The sequence below is a fragment of the Parasteatoda tepidariorum genome, chromosome 2, assembly GCF_043381705.1.
Source record: "Parasteatoda tepidariorum isolate YZ-2023 chromosome 2, CAS_Ptep_4.0, whole genome shotgun sequence".
In the NCBI taxonomy this organism is placed as follows: domain Eukaryota; kingdom Metazoa; phylum Arthropoda; class Arachnida; order Araneae; family Theridiidae; genus Parasteatoda; species Parasteatoda tepidariorum.
Genome location: NC_092205.1, coordinates 71,443,708 through 71,469,989, shown reverse-complemented (window position 1 = coordinate 71,469,989; position 26,282 = coordinate 71,443,708). Strand labels below are relative to the sequence as shown.

Here is a 26,282-nt window from a genome sequence, read left to right as displayed (position 1 = left end):
CTAAATTGAGATCTTGATATAAAAAGCTTGTTATTAAAAATTTTAAAACTAAACCTGTGAAAATTCTTTAAAGTTTTCGAAAACAAGACTGAGGTAAAAAATATTGAAAAGGTTATTAATAAAAAAAGTTTGAATTGGATACCTAGAACTTTAAAAATTATCTTCTTCAGTTGAAAAGCAATAACTTTAGATTCATTTATAATGAACATAACATAAATTGTTGATTCGTGTAAGTATTAGGTATAAAATCATTCGCATAAATATTTCTTAACATTGCATTTGATATTTCCTGGTTTTAATTAGAATTCTAATCTTGTTAAGTGATTAATATCTTAACTGTAATTACCTACATACTATATAGTAGCACTTTATAGCACAAAACTTGAAAATGGAGTCTTTAGGGTTTATAGAATTTTGTTTTATAGATCTTCTACAGTAAAAGTTTTTTATTTTTATTATTTTTTTTAAACTTTCTACCAGCCAACAGCAAATATCAAGCTGCCTGAAATCCTTTTTGTTAGTAAAATTTTAAACCTAATATTTAGACCATTTATTTTTTATTTCGACTTTTTAAAAATAAAAAAAAATCTTTTGATTTAATAATAGCATAACTATTATTTTGTCAAGAAATAAAGGGTTGTAATTTTGTAAATATATTTTCATTTCAATTTATAAATATATTATATATTTCATACACTGTGCACACATAGACTAATTGTGTCCACTTAGTCTAAAGCTATTCTTATTTTCCTTGGTGGAAGAACTTTTTAAAATTCGCTACACACAAAATAGTCTTAATTCTTTATCAAGTTCTTATTTATTTCACATCCTTTGCCAGATTTTGCAATTTTATCATACTATGTTTAAAAACTTAAAAAATTATGTTGAAAACTTAATTTGAGAAAATTTGTTTTTAGATTGCTTTTGGCTGCCAGATGCTCTTCTGCTGCCACCAAATATTTTCACGAATGTTTCAAAATCAATCAAATCAATCAAAGAACTTTACAATGAAAGAGATAGTGAAAAAGTAGGTTTTCTTTTAATTTTGTTGTATAGTCAAATTCTTTTATTACAACACATGATTATTTTTATAATTATAGTGTTTAACAGTTGTTTCAGTATGTACTTGGTATTTAATATTTTATAATTATGGAATAATTTCACATTTTTTTTTAAATGTAGGCTAAATATGATCATGAAAAGATAAAAATGCAAGAAACTATTTCCCAGCAGGCAAAACTTATTGATTTTCTCCAAGAGAAAACTGAGAATATGGAAAAGAAAAAAAAGGGTATGTCAAGACTTTTTTAAAAATACTGTGTTGTACTTTAAAGATTTGAACTGTATTGAGTAAAAAGTTTACATTTCTTAAGAGTATACCAGAAGTTGTTTATGTGATCTATAGAAAAAAAAATGACATTTGTATCCTGGGAGCATTAAAAAAAAAAACATTTTTAAAAATGCACCTAGTATTCAAATTGATGAAGTATCCATAGAACCAAAAAATAAAATATTGATGAAAAGTTACTTAATTTTAGCCTATTGCTCGATTGTTTGGGAAGAAAGATGCACCTCAGCAACTTCCACAAAGCAGAGACTTGGAAAAAATGTTAGAAACTGAAAGAAGTCGTTGTCGAAGGCTGCAAGATCAATTGAGTCAAGCTAGAGCAGAAAAAATGTTATTGCAGAGACAGAGTATGTGAAGAATTGAGTATATTTTATTTGATCTGTATCTATTTTGTCATTATTACATAGTTTGCAACTCTCCTTATTCCTTAAGGGGACTTCTTATATTTAATGGTATTGCTTGAAAAATTTAGATCTCCCTATTTTTTCAAAAGTATAAATTTTTCTAAAAGAATTTTTTTTTTCTTCATATATAACAAAATTCTCTTAGAAAGAAAAAAAAATATTTTGCACAAAAATAAGTTAACTGCAAGTAAATTTTTTACCATTTGAAATGTATTTAAATAATAATTATTAAAATTAATTATGTATTGATAACATTGTTTTAATTTTAATTCACAATTTTTATTTTAAAGTTTGGAAACTTTCCAGTTGCCCCTGCAAGTAAGAAATTACCAAAAAAAAAATAGACCTCTGTCAACTTTTTATTTTATTTTATTTAATTTTTTAAGCAGATAGAAATTAAATAGAATAAAAAAAGTAAAATAAAAAATTACAGAAAAAATTTTGAATTTCCTTGTGCCAGGCTGACCAAAAAGTAATAAATTTTATTTTAAAAATTATACTATGACAAACATTTCTTATTAGAATGGGGAATGTATTAAAAAAATGAAATTCTTTGTATAATTTCACTAATGAAATGCTTATAGTGAAAAACACATGCTCTGAAAATTCCTTATATTTATCACAAGATTTGTAAATGTAAAAAGTTCCCTAATTTTTTTTTGTTGTTGAAATATTTATTGCTTTTTTATATTTTTACCTGTAAAATTTTTTTTATAAAGTTTCCTTTCTTTAACTACATGTTTTTGTGGAAAAGAATTTGCAGTTAGAAATTGTTTTGTAAATGCCATAATCTTTTGTAAATTTGTTAGCATCTATAATCTTATGTCTTATGAATTGCAAGCATAATAATGCACTAGATTATATATAGGGTGTTCAAACAAATCCATGAAGCACAAAGTGTGCTCAAAATTGCTACTTACATCACAGTATAAAGTTTTTTGCAGAATAATTTATGTTTTGAGCAATGTAAAATCATGTAAAATCATGGTCAATGTAAAATCATGACAGAGGTTACCCAACATAAGTTTTTTCTCTTGTTAGGATGAAATTTTTACTTATTTAAGTAAAGAACGTATATTAAATTAAATTTTTTTTAAAATTTGATTTTTTATTTTAGGATGATTATAATTGCCACAATGATACAATGGGTTATGTTGTGAGGATACAATCATGTGATATCCCATCCAACCCTATATTGTAAAAATTGAGAAATCAGCTTGTTTATAAAAAATAATCTAGTTAGTTAACTTAGTGAGAGATGTTTTTTTAATTGTTATTGTCATATACCTGTAGAAATACCCTCAATTGTATTTGTCTTTATAAAAATATGTTTTAACTGAAAAAAATATCTTTCCTAAATATTATAAATTTTGTAATCTTTTATAAAATTAAATCAAAGGCACCCTGAAATCCTTCTCATTGAAATTAGATTTTAGCTAAAAACTTTCTATGGTTATTAATTAACTTAGTTTCTTTCTTAGTTATTAGGCATTAATTAATTTAGTTACTAATCAGTATATCTTCTTTACTGAGATATTAATATATTTCTCTGTTATTAGACATTAGTTGTTTATTGCTCACACTTCTGTAAAGATGTTTGAATCATTAATTTGGAGCACCCTAGTAAAGTAAAAACCATAAAAAAGAAGTTATCTTTTTTTTCCACAGTGCATTTTAAATTTTAAGTGCAACATTTCTTATTTTTAAGTGATAATTTTAAGATTTTTTGTGAAATTTTAAGTGCTTTAAGGTCATTTTTAATTTAGATATTTTCTTTTAAAATGCATTATAAAAATTTAAAATTTAAAGACACACTTTAATATTTTGGATAATCTGTAATGGATGAGATGGAAGACCATAATGGAGGTCCTATATTGCAAGTTGGATTAATGAGATTATGTGATTACACAGATTAAATTATGAGTGATTAGCATAAAAAATGATTTTAAGTTTACGACATTCTTCTAGATATTATATAATTTCCTCCATTGTGAAATTTTGTGTTAAAATGTTTTGCTTCCGACTTCTTTTCCAGTAAGCAATCTATCAGAATCAATGGCTGCAAAAGTTGATGCCCCTGCTACACCAAATTCACGAGCTATGCACACTGCAATCACTTACTCGCCGAGTTCCAAGTCTGACTCTAACTGTGATTCTAATGAAAATAGTGAAAGAATTGTCCACCCTCAAGGAATGAAGCATAAAATACCACATCGTTTCTGTGAGGTTATGTGCATGAGAAATTCTAAATGTTGCATTTGCTTGGACTCTATGTATTTAGGAAGATCAATTGTTAAATGTCAAGGTAATTTTTTGTTTTATTCTTNATCAACGTCTTCAAAGAAAAATGCATCGCTAAAAATGTGCTGTTTGTTCAAGAAAAAAAACCTGCATATGAAAACTATCAGTGCGATGAATGTGATGTTGGTTTATGTGTCCAACCATGTTTCAGGATTTATCATACAACAGCTAAGTTTTAACATCTTTTATATTGTATTTTTATTATTTAATTTAAATTTTGTATTTTCTTTCTTTCCTTTTTCTTGTCTTGTAAAAGTAAACTGTTTTTAAATTGCAAAGCGTGCATCATTTTTCCCCACCAAAACACCGTGTAAGAAAGTGCACTTGAGCGAAAAACGGTGGCACTGGGGAGTGAATCACGTTAATTTTACTCGGCAGTTAAGGGGTTAAGGAAAAAATTTATCGCTTCAAGGATAGAGATAAGACTCAAACCTAGCTCATTAGCTTGCTTGACCCATCAAAAACTTCTTCTGAAAAAAATCTGTTTATTTCATCCAATAATTCTTTTTATGAAAAAAATTTGATGACCTCATGTCTTAAGATTTTTTTTTCAGTCAATCTTTATTCTAATATAAAAATACATATCTTGAACATTTTTCTATGTATTGCTTCATCATTGCAAAAAACGTACTTATATCTTCCTCAATGAATGTGTCGGTTAGACAAATTTCTGAACTATGTCTCTCCCTTAACTCTATCAGGTAAAAAATATCAAAACCCTAAATCTTTTAATTTTGTGAATATCTGCAGGCATTTTTGGTACGCAATTGGTACACAACTTATGGTAATTTAAATACCTGGAAGCCATTTCGTGCAAAACTGTTTATGCAATTCCAGCTTATTTATCAAAAAAAGTTGACGGTGTAAAATATCTTTTGTCTCTAACTCCATTCTTTCATATCAATGTAACTTATTAATTCTTCACTGACAACTGAAGGCCACTCTTTGCTTCTTTAGTTTTTCGTCAAATGTTTTTGAACACACCTTCTGACCATACAATAATTTGACTTAACGCTTTCAACATAAATCTCAGTAAATGGACAATGAATTTCATTATGCTTTGCGTTCCTAGCATTAAAACAAATTAGATTGTTTGGTACAGTCAGCTATTTCCACAACCATTATCAGCAAATCAATCCAATTGTTTAAATGGAAAAAGCTATGGATAAGAAAAGCTTATGTGTATGTTTTGACACTATTTCTTGCAAAAAAGAACTTCATAGAGCTTTATTTCTTGATATGCACCACACTTTTCATTTCATAATGAAAAACATAAGGTTTTAATTTTTTTCCTGGCTGAAATTGTTCTATATCTTATATTCATGGTTATAATTTTTGGTAAATAACAGCTATATGCAAAGAGCTTGAAAAATCTTAAAATATTTACATGCCATGCTGGGCATGTTAGAAACTCAAACATCCTTTTTTGAATGTTCACTACATATTCGAAAATATTAAGTAATAGCTATAAAAACAACAAAGCTCTTTCACATTTCAAATTCCTGAGTTTCACATTTGGGTAAAAAAGATTAAGCTTACTTTGTTTATTAAATATTTAATTACATAATTCAGTAACATTTAAGTCTATCATATTAGGTCAATTTTTTTTCTTTGTATTTTGGTGCCATTTATCTGTTCATTATTGTTAAAATTAGAAGGGTCACTTAAATGTTATTTCTAATTAAGGAGTTAAATATCTGGTGATACATGGAAGATAAAAAATACATGCCTGATCAATTTCTTTTTTTAAAATTTTTTTTACCTGAAATGTAATTTATAGATTAGATAATATAATTTTTAAGTCTTATTCATTATACGATTTTAATTTTTTCATAATTTATTATTTTTATTTTTTTGTAGAATGTCTGTTGGAATGTCATCCAAAATGTGCTTCATCATTGCCAAAAACCTGTGGATTACCGTCAGGTTTCATGCAGCATTTTAAAACTGCTGTAAGAAATTCTCTGTCAGTCGATAAAGTTGAAGAAATTCCAAACATATCAGAAGGATGGATAAAAGTGCCAAAGTAAGTGTAAACTTAGTACTATTTACATTTGGTTTTATCACAATACAGTAGCTCCAAACAAGCAATTGTGAATTAATGAATAGTTAATACTTGGACTATTATACTAAAAGTGAACTACTGTATTAATTTTGCATAGTAATTACAAGACAAATCTACTTTATTTCTGTCAGACCAACGACCAAATGAATTCCTTAAGTTATTTACTTTAAATTTTTGTTTAAATTTTCATCAAGTGTTATGGTTTAGTATACAAGGTTATAAGTTCAACATTGTATATTTCAAGTTTGTATCTATTATATTAGTTTACAAATTTATTTCTTTAACTGTTATTTTAGTTTTTCATAGTAAGAAGTAATAAAAAGAACTTCTGAATTGTTCTTGAACAATACCTTAGAACACCTGAATAAACATTCAAATTTAAACCAAAATTGAGCATAATTTATCCTTTAATTACTTACATTCATTTGATACAATTATTTGTCTTTTTCTTAGAATTAACAAACATGGCTGGGATCGAAGATACATGCGCTTTGAGGATAGTGTTCTTTACATATTTGAAACTGCAGAGGAGAAAGATCCCGATGAAGCTTTACTTGAAATAGACTTTTTGTCAGATAAAGCGTCGATCACAGTATCAAGTTCGGTTTCTGCTACTGAACTACCTTATGCAGCCAATTCAGATTTGCCATTTGTTCTGAAAGTTGAATCATTTCCCCACACTACATGCTGGCCTAAAAGGTAAACATCCATTTTCAGGTGTTGTCAATTGTTGGAAATTTAAATTTTGATAGTTTTATAAAAGTTAACATAAATAAAATCTTACTTTATCATTATTTGTTGAAATGTTTCTGAATAATTAGATTAAAAGCAATATATAATTCTCATCAGAATGTTTTCCATAGTATCTGAAATGTAAATTATCAACTGTAATCTGATCAAGGTCACAAAGGTCAAGGAGCATCATGTCTAATATAGTATGGTTTGTTATACCTAAAGTATCATCCACTAGACAATCAGTGTTGTCCTCTCTTTTTTCATTGATTTTTTGTTGTTGTTGCATTAGAAATAATATCTAGCATTGTTTAATTTTGTTACTTCAGGATTATTTGAAGTTTCATCAATCTAGTTATAGTTCAGTTTTTGTTTCTCAAGCTATCTTTTTTAACGACACCTTTATGACCAAGTTATCAGTAATTCTGCAACGTATTTTTACATTTTTGTAAAAAATAGTGAATTTTTTTTAATTTAGAATTTTGATTAAAGTTGCAAGTTTAATTTTTTTTTCTTTCTCTGAGATATTTATGACAACTAAGATAAGACAACTTTTTCATGCTCTGTTTAAAAATAGTTTTTGATCATCTTGATGATGCAAGTTTTGAAGTTATTTCTTATTTCGATTAGTCAAGTAACATGCTTCTTATAATTATGTTATGTCTCATCATCAATCATGAATCATTAAATTTCATTGTTAAATTCTATACAAATTTTTTTGTGCTGCTCTAATTTTGGGTTAAAATTATTGATATTATTTTTTGCATTCAATTTAGCATGTATTGCTCTAGCGTTTCCAATGATACTAATTTAATCTAATGTATTATCTCTTTCTTTCTCGCTTTTTTTTAAATCATTTCCTTGTTCTCATTTTTATTGCTTGTTTATTTTAGGATCTTGTATATCATGACATCTAACTTCAATGAAAAGCAAATGTGGGTATCTGTTTTGGAAAAAGCAGCTGAAATAAGCCTTTCAGAAGTAGACAGTAGTCATAAAGTAAGTTTAGTAATATATACATCACTTTCTCCTTTCTCCTAAGCTGTTTAACCTATTTATAATCTAAGTATGTTACAGTTTAAAAATTACTATTCGAACCATGTTTTTAAGTTATTTGTAGAATCCAGTATTTAAATCTTCAATGATACTGATAGTGAAGAACTCAGTGTCGTTGTGCGATTCTTCTGTATACCGAGTAAATCAGGATTTTCTACTATACTTTATTTAATAATTATTCATTTATTTATTTTTATTGTTTATGTACTTAGAATTTTTTTAGTGTTATGCTTAAATATTTACCATCTTTTTTATTATTATTTAGAGATTGGATACAAAAACAATTATAAGTCTCAAAGGCAGTAAAGCTATTGATCCTCTATGTGCAAGTATATTTGATGAACAAGTAAGTATAAGACCCATTGTTAATTTTAACCATTTTTAATTTCTTTTGCAATAATTATAAGTATGTTTTTATTAGGTTATGCTGTTGGGTGCAACAGAAGGATTATATGCTCTTACAGATATGCAAGATGAATCTTCAACCATTAAAAAAATTGACGGAATTGCCAGTGTTTTTCAAATTATGAGTCTAAAAATTATTAATGTTGCTCTCCTTATAAATGGTAAGTTTAGTTTTTTAATAAAATTATGTAGCACAGTTAAAATGAATTTTTGCAAATGAAAATATATAAATAATAACATTTGAGGGAAAGAAAAGAATGAGAATTAGAATTTACTCTAATAGACTATTCCTTAATATTTAAAGGTAGGAAGTTTGATATGAAGACTGGGTGATTATTACCCCCATCTGCTCTCCTATGTAAAACATAGTAGTATCGTAACAACATATGACAGTGTTGTCTTAGGATCATTACTAAGGATAAATTCCAAACTATTTCAAGTAGCTATTGTAGTTGTGAGTCAAAAATAGTTTATTTTAGTATAAAAAGAGAAAGTTAATGTTAAATACTATTTTGTTTAAATATTTTTATTTATTTTTTAATTTATGTTTATGAAGCAGTCTCAATTAAGTCTTTAAAGTCAAAAAAAGAAAGAAAAATCAGAAAAATTACCTTTTTTATAATTTTTAATTTTTTACTCTTACTTAACACTTTTATTTTTACTTTTATATAATTTAATTAATAATTATTTCTTCCTCCTAGTTTTTGAACTCTATTTAATTTATAACCTATCTATTAATAGCCTCTTAGTTTTTGAACTCTATTTAATTTTTTTAAAAATAATACTGCAGTCTAATTCTTGGATCAGGAAATCAAAGTATTTAAATATTTTATCTTTGAAAGAAATTCTTTGATTAACTCTGATATATTAAAAGAAACACAATTGATAAGTATCACAAGTGAATTATGAAAAACTGGCAACTTACCATACACACTATCATGCTAAGTTTGGATATTCTTAGACATGTAATATAAACCATCTAACACAGGATTCTTGTTTTTTTTTTCCTTCTTAAATTTTATTTTTATTTTTTAATAGTGGGGGTAAAAAGTGGCCTATGGTGTTGCGTTTTTATTCTTATATAAATGTCCCCTTGAGAAATTTCGCTTGAAATAACCACATATGAAAATGTTCTTGCTATACTATGGGTAATATGTCTAATAATATATGGGATGTTAAATCTAATTGAAAAAGATAGTAAGACTCCTCTTCCTATAAAAATTTTTTTTTAAATATTTCATAGTGTCTATATTTTATAAAACTGTTTGTATCATTTCTTAAAATTTTCTGAAAAATGTAAATTAATATATTCAATAGGTGAAGATCGGGAATTGAGTTCAGTTGATCTGGATTGCCTGAAATCACGGGTATTTGAATCCTCCTATCAGCCTATCACTTTGAAGTCTGTTGCAAATATAAAGAACTGCCATTTATTTGCTGTTCAAGAAAATGCTGTAACAAATGGACCTTTCATTTGTTGTGCTACATCCCAAACTGTAATTATTTGTCAGTATGACGTGGTGATGAAATTGTTTTGCAGTAAAAAGGTAAATAATTATTTTATTTCAAACACAGTAAAATCTCTATGGTAGTATTTGCTTCTTAGATAGTTTTTAACGTTGCACAAACAATGTAGTACTACTAGCTAAAAGAAGCTTTGGTAAATAAGATGCATAATTTTTTTTACCACTGAAAAACAAACAAACATTGTAATATGACTTTGAAACGTTAGAATTATTGCTTTAATATCAGTATTATAAAATTGTGTTGAGGAATGCCTTCTTGCAAGTTTTGTTTTTAAAAATACAGTCGAACCTCTATTTAATGAAGTTGCTAAATCAGGATAAAAAGCTCCTTATATGGAAAATTCGTTAAATAGAAAATCAGCATTTGAAATACTTAAATGACGCAAAGCAAATTTTAAATTCATAAACACAGATGATTGTGCTCCGGCAAAAATCGCTAACCGTGGATCGATTTTTCGCTAACCGTGATCCGGAAGTTTCCTGAAATCCAATGTCCAGAAGTTTCAAGAAATCATCGATCACATTTATGTATAAAAATTCTTGTATATTCTATTTAAAAATATTAGAACTAGATTTTGTACTTGGCATCTCATTCATTTGTAAATATTTTTTCTGGTAGAATGATAAATGTGATTAGAGATAATAGTACATAATTATTCATTTAAATTATACTACCTATAATTTAGTTGGAATTTCATGTTTTGAAAATATTAATGATTTAAATTCATAAAGACATAAATTTTTTGAAATGCGTCATAAATGGTTTTACTAAAAAAAAATTTCAGGATATTTGAGTTGGGCTCGCAATCAACCCTGTAAACACTAGGCATAATTGAAATAGCAATTGATACACCTTTATCTTGTAAATTATTATCTACTATCGAATTGTTTCAAGTAATTTTAACATTTCATCATATGAAGGCTTAGTAATTCTTCATCATTACTGTCTTCCTCGCAATTTATTGCTGTATTGTTTTTATTTTTGACACTGTCCAAAATATCTGATTCAGTTAATGTTTCTGTGGCTCTCTAAAAGTTAAGTGGCAGATTTTTCAGAAGCATTTTAATATTCACCCAAACATTCTGCAGAGATATGTGGCAGTTTGTCTGCAAAAGAACTATGAAGTGATAAATTCGTGTGCAAAGAAACTCTGCAGAAATTCTTGTATGAGGATTGCAGAAAAAATTGAAAAGTTATAAAATACCCTGCAGTATACTTTAATATAATGATATACATATTTTAGCTGTGTAGCGGTGTAGCCTTTTTATATGTTTTAACTATGCAACTTGAAAAACTACTCCCTTTCTTTTCAACTGTTCATGACATACAGATTTATTCTATCTTCTTTTTTAAGTATAATTTCATGCTTCAAATTATATTTAAACATACATTTCTTGTTTTTAAATTTAATTTACCTTAAATTATCAATTAAATTTGTGAATTTAAATTTTGCTATTCATACTGGATAAGTCTTATTTTTGTAATAGTCTCTACTTGATTACATTTGGATTGTAGACAAATTTTGATTTATGCAAATGGTGCTGTAGATTGACTCAGTAAATTAGTCATATATATATATATATACAGTGAAGCCTCTAGTTATGGGCACTCCTGCAAAACGGACGTCACTCAATACAGACATATTTTTAATTCCCCGGGAATTTTCTATGCATAAACCGTTATGTACATTCTCTGCAAAGCGGATGCGGAGAGTCATTTTCGCCCTGAAACGTTATTTTCTCTCTCCTCAAACCCGACACTACTTTTTCTAAATTTGAAAAGAAAAAAAAATAATTCTGCTTTAAATTGCAAGGGGGAAAAAAGCAACTTTTCGCCATTTTTAAAACATGCAAATTTTTTGTCTTATCAATAACTAAAAATGTTGTTAAGCTATTTTACTACTGAATAATCAATCTTCCTCCTGTCACCTTGCCTTATCAATGTAAAGAAAGGAGAGAAAATTATACTGCTCTTCTGAAATAATTCAGACAGCCGCATCTTTTGATCCTTTCATCTGGACCACACATGTTATGAGATCCCTCAAGTTGAAATGACATCTTAAATGCTCTCAACCCTTCTTCCCCATTGAAAATTTCTTTAATTTTCTTATCAATTTGAAGACTGTATTTAACACAGCTAGGGTAAAAAAGAGAGCAGAAGTGTAATTTTTGAGGTGTTCACATAAATGAAACATTTATTCAGACACTTGATAGCTGATCGATTGTGAATAACCAACTCCATATGTTCTCATGACTTAAATACAGGCATTGTTTTTTTTCTATGTGAATTCTGGGAGGTTTACTTTCAAGAAGGTATTAACCCTGTTCTCTATCAAATGATAGGTAGGTGTAAGGGGATGTAAACCTAATAATTGAAAACAACTGAGGACTGAAAGCTCCTATTCGATATCATATGCTTAACTTAAGTATTTATACTGATAGGAAAATTATATTATTTATCTATATCTGCATCTAATATTATGTATTCATATCAAACTTCTTTATAAATTCTTTTTTTAATTTTCGTAAAGTTTAAATAAATATCTTTGCAGATACTTATTGTAGATTATTTAATTATTTCTACATCTTTGAAAATATACTAAAAACAATTTACTGTGTTAGACTTCATTATTAGGGTACCCTTCCCGTAAACGGACAACTTTTTCGGTCCCAAGAATGTCCGTTTATCGGAGGTTTCACTGTGTGTATATATATATAAATTAGTTTTTAGAAAATAAGTTTTTTATGAAGAATTTAAAGAAAGGTTTTATTTTCTTCAGACTAAGTAATTCTTAAACAAGCATTTTATGTTATTGTAATTTTTATTTTACTATCACCTATTACTCTATGTACCTATTATTTTGTTAGATTTTCTCTTAGAAAAATAATTATCTAAAAAATATATTGACATAATCTTAAATATAGAAGGTGTGTAAAATTAAGTAATGAGAATGGCAATCTTAAACCTCTAAATTTGGCAGAACAGAAGGTATACATCTCTTCAACATTCATTTTATCAGTAAAAATGTGAATGTGGTGGTCAGAAGTCATAATTCTAGTGGAATCATTTTTTTGTAGGGCATTCTAAAAATGGGTTACATTGCGAAGAATCAAATATTTTTAGCTTTCATTAACTGTTAATATTTTTTGTTCTATTTGTAGTATTAATTTAATGTTTTATTTTATAGGTAATAAGCGTTAATGAACCTTGTAGTTGTATTCATTTTTCTAACCAAAGAATATTATTTGGGACTGACATTTTCTATGAATTAGATCTTGCTGATTTTTCAGCTAAAGGTGAGTTTTTCACGAGTTTTTTTTAAAGTTTGCAAGTAGTATTGATATTATGTGTTTAATTTATTCAACTATATACAAAGTAAAAATCATGAGTATTTTCTAAACTTTAAGGTTTCCTAGACGGGAGCGACGCTTCTCTAGCAGGCTTAGTTTATGGTGCACCTCAATATCGAAGCTTTCCTGTAGCTATCCTCAACATCTCAGAACAGAGACAAAATGAGGAATATCTACTTTGTTTCCATGGTAAGACAGGATTCAAATTTAATTTTAAAAAAATGGCGAACGTTTTATTTAATAAACATAGGAATTAAATTTATTCTGGCTGTAGAAACACTTAATTTTATCTACTAATCTATAAGTCATTTATTAAAACTGTCAATTTAACTATGTTTTAGTTTTACAATTTTATAAAACAACATTTTCGTAGATAGGATAAGTTAGTGTCTTTTTTCATAATTACAGTTTAGTGAGTAAATCTTTTTTGGGAAAATTTTTTTATGTATTATATTAATTTCCAAAACTAGAACATTTTCATCTCTTAATTTACTGATATTGAAGTTAAAATTTTTATTTTAATTAGCTTTCATTTTAAAAAGTTATTTCTTGAACAATTTTACATGTTGAAAGAGAGAGCGAGAATACATATCTCAGATGAGAAAGGTGATACAATAAATTTTAACATTTTGTTAAACATGCTTTATTCTCAGAAAATACACCACTTTGGAAAAATAAGTATTTAAATTTAAAATCGTTAAGATAGTTTTTTTTAAATATTCATTTAGTTACCTTAATTAATAACTTACTAAGAACAGTATAGTTTAGAAACATTAATCCCAGTAAATAATTGTCAATTGTATTAAGTTCCAGGAAAATGACGAACATGGATAATATTATTTTATAATTGTTTGCTTCCCTGTTCTTCTATTTATAGGCCTGGCATTTTCACTTTATGTTATTAACAACATTGCTTTTTAAAGAAGGTTAGACTGAATAATATGGTTAATGATATTAATGACTTAGAGAAGTCAGGAAAAAAACAACATAAAAATCTACTCTTTTTTTTAAAAAAAAAATCTCTTCAAATGGAATTTTTTTTTGAAATTTTTCTCTCTATTCTAATAAAATATTTATTTTAACAAAATGGCTTGTCAATCATACATTTAAACAAAAATAATTAATTGTAGATATTATTTTTGTAGATAGAGAAATAAAAATAAGTGGCCAATAAAAATGACATATTTTGTACGTTATAAAAATTATTGACTGAAAAATTTATTCTTACAAAATATTTTGTAAGTCATTCCTTGTGCACATATTTCAGAAATGTCTTAAACAGTTTTATAAGTAAAAAGTTAGACAAAGAAAAATGTATAAGTAGTATTATAGCTAGTAATTATTGAAAATATTACCGGGGGGACCTGCGAGGAAAATGACAGTTTAAAACTTAACATACATGTTAAAATCAGTGTTAAATAATTCTAAAATGTTAACAATAATACTATTAATTAAACTTTAAAAAAAAATCATAATTGAATTGTATCATATTAGATTTTTGTGAGAGTTGCAGTTAATTGTAGCATTTGCTGAGAATTACCACTATTCGAGCTCTTTAGTAATTTTATTTTTCAATATAATTCAATAAAATTTTGTAACTTTTTTCAATCAAAATTAATCATTGCCACAATCGATAATATAGGAAAGTTGAACATAAAAAATTAAATCAAGGGCTGTTTCTGTTTTAATTTTTTTTTAATTGCATTATCTGAAAGTGGAATATCTGACATACATCTAAAAGTTCTCAAATGAAGTTATCATTCTTCATTTTTCTAAATGCAGCCAATCATGTTCTCTGCACAGCTACATTTTACCATAATAGGCAGGGTGCAAAATTAAAAAAACAGCATCTCAATAATGTTTTAATGATCAGATTTTCATGTTATAAGATTCAAATTTAATTCTAAGAGCTAATTTTAAATTTTCTAAATTTGTGTTGACAATATTTTAAGTTGCAAAGTCAAACACAGAAAAAATTTCTTTATCTGAATAAACATACTTTGTTCTATGTATTAAAAATTTTGAAAATATGGGGGTGACTACAATCTGAAAAATGTAGACCGAATAGTTCAGTTAGGAGAGTAGTCGAAAGTCCTCTTAATTCAATTTTACTTTTTGCTTACTTCACCATATTTCTAGAAATATTAAAGAGAATCAAATATTATCTGCATATAATTGTAAATCAATATTTCTAAAGATAATTTCATTCATGATAGGTATAAATAATCTACTTTCATAATAAAAACAGGCAATCAAATCATCATCATCATAGTTGGCCAGACAGCCTAATGTGAGCCAATGCCTTCCTAAAGGCAATCAAATGTTAATATAATTTTTAAAGTAAGTAATTTTGAAGTAACAACGTTCCAAATTTGAATAGAATCTGTTAAATTGTTCTCGAAAAGTAAAATTTTTGGAATTTTATTTCTTTAAAACTATTTTCCACAAAATTTGTAATCTTTAATTTAAAATAACATAATTTAAAGTTATTTAAAAAATTTTTGTAGATCCTATAATTCAAACTATTTAAATGAATAGATATAAAATTTTGGTGAAAAAGAAATTGTTTTATCTTGAAATTCTTTTATCTATAAAAATTCTTTAATCTTGAGTAAATTTCTTTAAATTAGTGTTTTCCATCCCTTTTAGCTATGTGAGCCGCCAATTTTGTGAAAGAAACATGAGGGCTCATAACTACTAAATATAAAAGTTAATAATATAATGACAACTAAACATCAATTATATACATATAACAAATATATGTGTATATCTAAGTAATGAACACATGTATATAAATAAGTAAAAGATAACTGTAAAGAAAAATTAAAATATATACATTTTTATACAGAAAATAGCAGCTTTATTGTATTAATTTAATTGTCAGAAGTGAAGGAGAATTAAAACAGTGATCAAAGTGAGTTTTTACCAGCATCCATGTAACAGTGTTGCTCACAGGTTGGAAACCGCTGCTCTAGGTGCAGTTTAAAGTAAAATTAACTTTAAGTGGATCATATTTCGTATATGGCACCTATCCCCTTATATTTCGTAGATCAAAAATTTAAATCCGTTAAAAGAAGGTATGTTTATTTAAAGAAAGTAGCTTTTTGTATCTGATATCAAAACTTATAATTTCCTCACATTCATTAGCATATTTTCTTATGAAACAGCAAAGGTACATCTTAGCACATAAAAGTCTAACCTCTAGATCAGAAATTATTTTGATGTTCTGTTTTTAATTTTGAACCGTAATTTAGATGTGCCATACAAAAATTGAAATGTATTTTTCTCAGAATGAAGTATTGCTGAACCAATAAATGTTTTTACTGAGAAAATGTTTTAATGTCGTGCAGTGATTTTAAACTTTAATTTTACATCTAGAGATGGGAGTGTTTGTCGATAGCGAAGGCAGAAGAACTAGATCAGAAGATATGAAATGGTCAAGATTACCTTTGTCATTCGGTAAGTCTTCTTCTGTTTGAAGTGGTTAATGGATAGATGCTTTTTCTATGTGTTATGATTAGATTGGGTGAGCTTGGTCCGAATTCCTACAAATTTCTAAAAAGTAAATAATCGTTAGACGCTCCATTCTTTTAAACCAGGGTTTCTTAACCTGTGGTTCATGGACCCCTAAGGGGTCCATGAGTCATATTTTGGGGGTCCGCTGACTACTCCTAATTTTTGAAATGTTTGGAAGCCTACCCATTGCTTGTAAAGCGAGCTACGGCAACTATAATTTCATTTGCTACAGTGAATCTTTGCGAAGCGGGATTTACCACACTTGTGACAATAAAATCAAAATATCGAAATCGATTGAATGTTGAACATGATATGCGCGTTGCTTTGTCGAATACCATCCTCCAATCCAATTTATTAATTAAGGAAAAGCAGCAGCAACCTTCACATTAAAAATTTAAATTTTAAAAATTTTGTATACTATTAAAATAATAAAATTAAATGTTTTTCAATAATTGATCTTTTTTGCAATAATTTTTTTCACATGGGGTGGTCCGTGATTTCTTAAAAAATTTTAAAAGTTGTCCATTGTACCAAAAAGGTTAAGAAACACTGTTTTAAACGATCCAGTTCATAGTTTCCATTTGACGTCATTATTCTTAATTTAAAAATAATTTCTAAGAAATATTTTTTATAATTCTATCAGAAAACACACTATACTTAATAAAGTTAAAAGAATGACAAAATACAATTTTTAGAAATTTAGGGAACTTTTTTTCTAAATCTGATTTGATCCTATTGCTTGAAATTCTCAATTTCTAAATGTACATTTCATAATATTTTTTATTTCCATGAAAAAGTTAAAGTAAAAAATACTGGCAATGTAATGTTGGAAAATATTTTGCATTAAAATGAAAATTTTGTTTTCAAAGCATTTTAATGCAACACAAAATAGTTGTTAACAATAAAAATGGAAGGATAAAATGTCTCCACTCATCTCTTTAAATTTAAATCCAATAAACTTTTTTATCTGTTTTGAACGACAGTGTCTAGAAAGAGCTCCAAAATCTTCAAGTCGGAAAACTCACAATTAAAATTATTTTCAATTTGTAGTGCAAAAATTAGTAATACTATTTGCACTCTGACTATTACAATACACAATGTCAAGTATAGTTTTTTTAAGTGCAAAAATGTTCATAGTGCCAAATTTAACTGTCATAAATGTATTTTTTAGTATTCTTTGATAAAACAACCAAGAAATTTACTTTGCAGCTTATCGATCACCATATCTATTTATTGTGCATTTTAATTCTATTGAAGTATTAGAAATTCCTACCCAGACATCTGCAATTGTGTAAGTATAGCTTCTTTAATTATGAAAATAAAACTATAGACTTTCCTTAAATTATTTCCAAGATATGGCATGTATGCGTGATGAAAAATAAATGAAAGCAGAAACTGCAGGGTTAGCAGGTTTTTGACAATTCACAATTTTAACTGTCATGTCAAGAATTCATTCCCCCCCCCCAAAACCTTGTTTGAAGGTTTGTACTTATTCTGCTTACCTGCATTATAAATAATTACAAGGAATAATGAAAAATCAAAAAAATAAATAAAATAATAAATAAATTATAAGTTGAGATCAGGCAATTATTGTTGATCACTTAAGTTTTAATTAATTTAAAAAATCTACATAAGAGAATTATAAATCAATATTTAGATTGATAATAATTAACAACTCATACTTACTACTTCTAATATGAACTTAATAGTTATAATGCAGGATATAATATTAATCTTTAAGTATTAAGAGTAACATGTCTTTTAAAAAACCAATTAATAGTTTCAATAATCTTAGCTATGATTTTTATATACAATTTACATAATTATTGTAGTATTGAATGCAAGTATGTTGCATGATTTATCATCAAACTAAATATCTTCAAAGGTAAAAAAGAAACTTGTCTCAGGTTTTTGTGAGATTTGAACAGTTAATGATACTTTTTAATGTGGCATGTATCAGTTAATTAGGATACAGGTTTTTGATACCAAAGCCCCAACCTTGGATATGTATGACATTTGATATCATTTCATTGTTAGATATACTAGCTTTTTTTCTGGTTAAAGGGCTGTATCTAAAATACATGTCTACTCATAATAAAATAAAGAATTTGTATGTGTGTTAGTCTAACAGTGTGTTTGTGAGGAAAAAGTGAACTTTTTTTATTTTCAAATTTGACTCAAAAATTGTTTATGCAATGTTTAGAAGGAAAGTTAATTTTAATTCCCTATTTTTTAGTATACAGCCAATATTGTGCTAAATAAGTATTTATTAACACTTAATTTTATGTTCCAAAACTTTGACAATTTTTTTTCCCGTGTGTTTTAAATGCTTAATCTTACAAGAAAATTAAGGTTAATAAGTCTCTTTAGATGGCGGGCATAAACAAACAGAAAAAAAAAAATACTCAAACTTTTCCCAGATTGATTAGTTAAATAAAATATACATTTAACTGAGAACCTGTTTAGTGAATTTTATATTCACTTTTTTTAGCTATCATTTGAATTTTATAAATGGTTGCAATAAAATATTTTACAATTATCTTTTAGTTTCCTGTTTTCAATAATTAACATGAGAAATTATTGTTCTAACAAACTTTGTCTTTTCACCAATCATTATTGATTACAAAAGGAGTTATACATTTTATTTTGGATTTTAGAGGGGGGTTACAAAGGAAAAAAAAAGTTGGGAACCATTGGTAAATGCTAAGTTAAGTCTATTGAAAAAAAAATATATATAGTTTTTAAATAAAAATAATTCTGATGCTTTATTCTAAAGTAGTCACTGTAGAGAAAATAGCTTAAATTTCAAATTTACATTAAGATTATTTTAATTTTATTTTCCTGCAACATTAACCTTGGGAAAGTATTTTGATAAGTTTAAGTAGACGTAAATAATGCATGTTGATTAGGTACATTTAATGTAAATCTATAATTCCAAAACGAATCAAGATGAATCTTGATTTAACTGAAATCTTTATAATTTTTTAGCCTATCTTCCTGATCCTTATCTTAAAAAGTGGACAGCTACGATTTAACAATGTTTTTTTTTATATATTTGTTCACTAATAAGTTTTGAAAAATAAGTTTTTTTTTCTATTTTAGGATAAGTAAATAAAAACTTATTTAATATTCCTTTATACTGATTTTTATCTTTTCTTTAAATTATATATTAGTACATAAATAGTATTTTACTACAATGTTTGCTTTTTAGATATAATATGTGTGACTAGGATGACCAAAAAATTCATGACAAAAAATTAGCCTAAAATGGAAAGTAATGCCCTTTAAGTTTTCAATACTTCTTTTTTTTAAAATTATTAATTGTTACTTGTATTTATAAATTTATTAAAAGAATAAAACTTATACTTGATAAAGACACATATGATACAATCTTCTAGAATATCTAAATTGCATTGCATTATCATGTTTTTTAACATTCTCAAAAGAAAGTCTTTCCTTATCTAGCAAATTTATATATCCTGAAGAACTCGGATCACTATCAACATTTACTATTGTGTCACTTTTAAATTATAAGATTCAATTTACTGTAATTTATAAAGAAAAAAATAAATACACAAGCAAAATGCTCTTAAAATAAAAATATATATCGCTATTTACAAAAAATGTCTGAAAAAGCTAATAAGTAATAATAAAAAAAAATAATCTAAAAAATAAAAAACAAGTTTAATCCTGATTATTTTTGCAATAGTATTCATAATTATATGAGATACATTTTGGCATGCCATGTTTTTTTAATATGAGACTATAAAATCTTTTAAATAATGTGGTTATTTTTATTCACTTCAGAGGCAACCGAGCTGTGATACCTGTTCAAAATGCTCAGTACTTGGGATGGGCTCACAGAAAGATGTCTGTTTTAATTTCATCTAAGCAAAATCAATCAACAGAACTAATTCTTGTCAATGGAGCTCAATTGAGGAGTTCAGATATGGAATTGGAAACTAACGACAGCTCAAGTACATCAAGCAGTCCAAAAAAGTAAGAATTATTGAAAATGTTTATAAAAAAAAAACATGCATGATTTTGATTTGCTTTGCGCCTTTTACTGAAAGGAATGTTGGTAGGTTTTTGACTGCTTTAACCATGGTTTAAACAGTAGAATTTAAAAGCAGCATATGAAATTGTTGCTAAGCATTAGTGTTAGAGTATTAAATTTATTGTTGCTAAGTATTAGTGTGAAAATCTTGCAACATTAGTCATCAGTAGCTCTTCCTGTTTTGTTGTTCTATCTAAATTATAATTTCCCTGATTATAAAAGTAGTATATGCATGATATACATGAAACTATTGTTAAATTGTTATTCGAATTTAATTATTGTTACCTTATTTAATAGGTGAAATTTATAACTTTACACAAATAAACTCTAGAATGAATATCAATTGTAAAAAACTTAAAAAATTTTCTCGGAGCTAAATAAAAACTTTTACCTCAATTTTTTCTTTTTCCAAATGTGACGGTGGTTTATTATTAGGGAACTTATCATTCTAAGAAAATTGCTTTTTCTTCTTCTTTTCAATCAAAAACTGTACATTAAAACAGATTTTCATTTTAAATAATTTATATGGATATTCAGAATTTAAAGAGGTCTTATTTCTGTTGTTAGTAAAGAATTTAGTTTAAATTGCTAATCTCTACAATTACATTTTCTTTTACTTGGTAGCAATCGCTTGAGAAGCTTACCAGAAAGTGAAGATCTTGATTTTTCCTTTACTTCTTCCATCGACCAGGATCGAACAGCACTCTCTGAAGAATCTACTGACAGCTAATTAGTTGTTTTTAAAGATTTCTTACATGTACAGTTTTCAAACAATTACTATTTGATGTTGCTCCACTAAATTAGTGTCACATTTGCTTCAAATGCATTTAGTAATTTTTTAAAATGTTACTTGCTACTACTCACGTATGTATATTATAATATTTCTGTTTGTTTTAAAATTTATATATTTATTATGGCTTTTTATGAAACTTTCAGTGTTTTTTAACAAAATTTATTGTATGAACATTTATGTATTTAGTCTTTATTTTTATAGCAATAATCAATGTTTATAAAAAGTTTGCTTTATAAATAATTTTATAAAATATGCATTCAATGAAGTTTATCTATCTTTCTGCCTCACTTAAAGTAATCTATTAGTACTTGTAAGGTAGTGTTTTTGATACTGAATCGAAAAACTAAAGAAACAATATTTTTACTCAGATCTAAGTCCTTGTTTATATTTTACTTCCAAAAAAATGAAGTAATAAAATTTTGAATGTTTTTAACACATCAAATTAAACTTAAAATTTATATTTTGAATTTAAAAAATATTTATTCTGTATTAATCTGATGAGATGTAACACAAGTGCTACATTTAAAGTAAATCAAATAAATTTTAATGACATAAAAAGGTTAGAAACTCATAAAGGTTTTTCACTATTTAATAGGGCAATACACAAAATTTTTTTATTGCTTATGTGAAAATGGTATTTTTTATACTAAAAAAGTTTTGAAAATAAGGCTTATCGTTATATTGCAAAGATATAAATAAAATAGCCATCTTGCATTTGCCAAATACCTATTAAATTACTCAAGTAGAAAAAAAAAATTCTTGCTACGATTAAATTGCACAAGTATGTAATAATAAAACATTTATTTGAAATTTTGAAGGTTATTATTCCAAAGTCTTAATTACATTAGCGTTTATAAAAATACAGTTTTCCACATGATAAATATATTCAGTACATGTGTATAAAAATGTAAAGAGTTCAATTTTATATATAAAAAAAGTTCAACGCAAACAAACAACTTATTGCTTAACATCTAAATTAAAAGATGAAAATATACCGATTTTAAAAGGGTCTGCAAGTGTTACGAATTAAAAGTTTTAAAATGAGACGATTTTCGAAATTATTAATCACTGTCGCTGTCTATATGGAAGACAAGACTACTAATATCAGGAGTCTTAGGTAATTTTAACTGAGTCAATACAACTCTGGGTGTGCTTGAAAAGTTTTCCCCTGCACTGGGCAAAAACTCAGATGATCCGTTACTACTTGTCCCGGGTGTAGGGTCTATTTCCATACTTTGGCTCGGAGCAGGCTTTCTTGCTGTTGATTTGTTTAGAGGGGTCCTAGATACTAAGCGCAAAGATGTTTCATGTGGCGCTCTTCCATTCATACCAGACTCTCTACGAATATTCTCCAATTCTTTCTGCAAAATCAAATCTGTTCTTTCTTTCGCCATTGCGACAGCAGTGCTTGGATCAATATCTCCATTTTGAGTAGATACTGGTGCTTTTTTGGGATCTTTTTTATTTTCCTTTTCTTGCTGTACCATATCCTTACGATATTCAAGATTAATTTGCTGTAGCAGTGTTTTATCGGATATTATCACATTCACCTCACTCTTAAAGTCCTGCAAAAACTCTTTCAAAAAGAATATAATCTCTTCTAAGAGTCCTGATTTTTCAGACATGACGCAATTTTTCAACGAAATTACGGCTGGTACAACTGGGTCTATCAACATCAATTTTCTCGTCTCTTTTTCTGCGCTGGCAAATTTCTCTCTATCTGCATCAGTTTCTAAATCGTAATTGTCTATATCTACAGGTCTAACATCAGGGGAGTTGAGAATGGCAAAGCAATCCCTTACCATGTTTTCCGTATCAGAGTTCAAGGGAAAGACATTTTCTGCAACAGACATTAAAATATTTTGCACGATTTGAATTACTAAAAATGTGAGAGCAGTAGCATCCATATTCACAAGCATGAATGTATATAATTGCATTCTTTCCTTTGCTTTATCAGTTCCTTTAAGTGCAAATATTTCCAAATCCTGAATGAGTTGTCTTAAATTTTCGTTGTCAGGGGGACCATAGCCATTGAAAACAAAGATGGAATCTACAAAATGATCAGAAAAAATGGATTTCTTTTTCGGTACCAAGAGTTCTAGCAAACAATATTTCCCCAGTTCTCGAATTGATTCCTTTTTGTCAATAACTGTAGACAGGATACAATAAAATAGAGTTCCCTTATATTTGATGTAACCTTCTTGCAAGAGATTAACCAACATAGTGATTGTCTGGTATCGAATTAGGTACACTCTGTCTTTAAAACATCTGCTGATTATCGGGACATATCTATCGGCTAAAGAAGTGTAACGTTTGCACATCTCGATTAAAATTATGGCCACATTATTTCTGATGGCATCTTCTTGGGAATGTATAAGTTCATATGCCACTTCTGGGAGGATTTCTTTTGCTAAGCTTTCATCTTGCAGTGCTATTTTGCCAACACAAGCAAATGCATGAGCTCTGAGAAAAGGAGTTATCCTTTCATAGGATTTACCTGCAATGAAGAAAATAGAATTAAGACAAAAAATATTCAGATTTTTATTATTATAGACGCAAAAGTTTACACATTGTTTTACTTACGAACTGAATGAAAGGGTTTTAAAGTGTCAGTAAGTTGTTGAGTAATTTGACTAGGAAAAATGTGACAAATTTCTGTTGAAATTGCCAAACATTTAGCTAGCACTTCATCGGTAATACTGTCATCATTATTCTGTACTGCTTTTGAAAGACAAGTTTCACACAGCTAGAAAAGAAGACAAATATAGTTAAAAAAATAACATCAATTAAAAAAAAAATACTTAGCAGAAAATATGAAATTCTAGATATCTAATTATGGTTTCTTTTGCTAACAGACTGGGGAAACTGCGAAGCACTTACCCTTTAAAAATCTCAATAGTTTTTTTTGTTGAAAAACATATTTTTCATAACCTCGAAATATTTTTTATTTTTCTAGTTCTAATTTTTTACACCAAGAGTTATTATTGTACTTTAAGATAAAAAATATCGATCTATAAATAATCTGCTAACCGAAATAATTTAAACTAATGTAGATTAATGATCTTATGTGCAATTTAGAGCAAGACTATTATTTTTGAATTTGGGGCTATCCATGGCATCCTGTTGAACATGACTTTGCCAAGAGATAAAGCACATGACTAAAATATTGTAAATTTATACGTTTTGGAATGCACTATTTTATAATCTTGGCAAATATATTGCAATAGTACAGTACCTCTACAGTCTAGCAATAGATCAGTAAGTTTTTTCTCTCCCTTTTATGAAGTTTAAACAAAATAAGAAATGACCTCAAAAAATATATATGTTATTTAAATTGTAGAATAATTAAGAAAATGCCTTAATAGTTAGATAATTTCAGAGCCAAAACACAATATTGAAGATATTATTCAATTATTTTTTTTTAAACCTATAAAGTTACATAATCACTGTGTAGCTCAACCCTCTGAGCATTTGTCCATGGCTTTTATCAAACTCTTAATTGCAAGCTTTCCAGCATCAGAAAACTAGTTTCCCCACGTTATTCAATGAGTAAGTAGTGCGTAGCAGCAGGGCCGCCCTATGCATGACGCGGCCCCTAGGCAATGCTCGTCTCGCCCCCCTCCCCCACCGTTTTCTAACATACTAATATATTTTTTCGCTAACACAACACTTCATTCATAATTACGCTGTTTTTTACTACATATGTATATTATCACCTTATTCAATAAAAATATTGAATCAAACGAAAGGAATATAAGTAATTAATATATGCATTTAAAAAAAAATCATACAATAAGCTTAAATATTGACTCTCCTAACTTTTTTTGTTACAAAATCGTTCAAGACATCCTGAAAGTTAACCTTTTCCAATACATCATTTTCAATTGCCATTACGGCCAATGAATTTAAACGGTTTTGAGACATAGTTGAACGAAGACAGTTTTTAATTAATTTCAATTTGGAAAAGTTTTGCTCACCAGTGGCGTTTGTAATCATTAGACTTCTATATATTTGCAAAGCTGTCATTACATTCGGGAAAGTTGATTATGCCATGTTACCAATAATCAGTTTGTAAGACTCTTCGGCAGGCGCAATTTTTTTCCCAGCGTCTTCTAATTGTAAGATGAAATATTTATACTGCACCATTTTGTCTATAAACTCAGGCTCAATGTCCTCGAAATAATGTTCCTTAAACTTTGTGCAAGCCTGTCGGATTTTGTCGAGAAATCTGTTAGAAACCCAAACAGATCATTTATTTCCCGGTAAGCTTCTAGGCGCCGCGACAGTTCTGTACACAGCATGTCTAGTACTGGCAAATATGTATCAACTTTTAATTTCTCTTTCCTTCTGAGCACAACTTCTTTTGCAGGCTCGTCATCGTGTTGCGTGTTTTTCAAGCGTGTTGTGTTAAAAAAGCTGCTCTTGCTGTATAGTCATCTGATTAGTCTGCCTTAAAATTATTGCAATAAAATTGCTTGCGATTATATTACTGCGTTATATATGAACTAACTACCACAATATTAATATCTAATTTGGAATGCTTTCAGAAATGTACTAAAATAGCGTCGATGTAATGTACAGAGCAAGACAATCGTCTTTGAAATTTCGAATTAAATTTTTACTGTTTAAGAAACATTGTCAATTTTTTTCTCTGTAGCACAGGGCCCCTGAACGTGGCGGGGCCCCTAGGCAGTTGCCTACAGTGCCTAATGGATAAAACGGCCCTGT

General features: G+C 27.5%; 2 protein-coding genes across 2 annotated transcripts in view; one reads left to right on the top strand and one right to left on the bottom strand.

The window, feature by feature from the left end:
- The window catches only part of LOC107454459 (citron Rho-interacting kinase), a 52,879-nt gene extending 31,256 nt beyond the window's left edge, over positions 1–21,623 (top strand). The window contains 15 exon segments of the mRNA XM_071177723.1: positions 1,183–1,291; positions 1,525–1,695; positions 3,788–4,057; positions 5,914–6,079; positions 6,572–6,817; positions 7,744–7,849; positions 8,172–8,252; positions 8,328–8,472; positions 9,629–9,858; positions 13,026–13,134; positions 13,246–13,377; positions 16,567–16,647; positions 17,914–17,995; positions 20,512–20,703; positions 21,386–21,623. Coding sequence (XP_071033824.1) covers positions 1,183–1,291; positions 1,525–1,695; positions 3,788–4,057; positions 5,914–6,079; positions 6,572–6,817; positions 7,744–7,849; positions 8,172–8,252; positions 8,328–8,472; positions 9,629–9,858; positions 13,026–13,134; positions 13,246–13,377; positions 16,567–16,647; positions 17,914–17,995; positions 20,512–20,703; positions 21,386–21,491 — 2,226 coding nt within the window. The 3' untranslated portion in view covers positions 21,492–21,623.
- Positions 21,624–22,338: 715 nt separating this feature from the next.
- The window catches only part of LOC107454462 (Chromosome associated protein D3), a 14,032-nt gene continuing 10,088 nt past the window's right edge, over positions 22,339–26,282 (bottom strand). Inside the window, exons 5-6 of the mRNA XM_043041941.2 lie at positions 24,138–24,300; positions 22,339–24,051 (exon numbers count right to left, since the gene is read on the bottom strand). Of these exons, the coding sequence (XP_042897875.1) occupies positions 22,616–24,051; positions 24,138–24,300 (1,599 nt within the window). The 3' untranslated portion in view covers positions 22,339–22,615. The remainder of the gene's footprint in view (positions 24,052–24,137; positions 24,301–26,282) is intronic.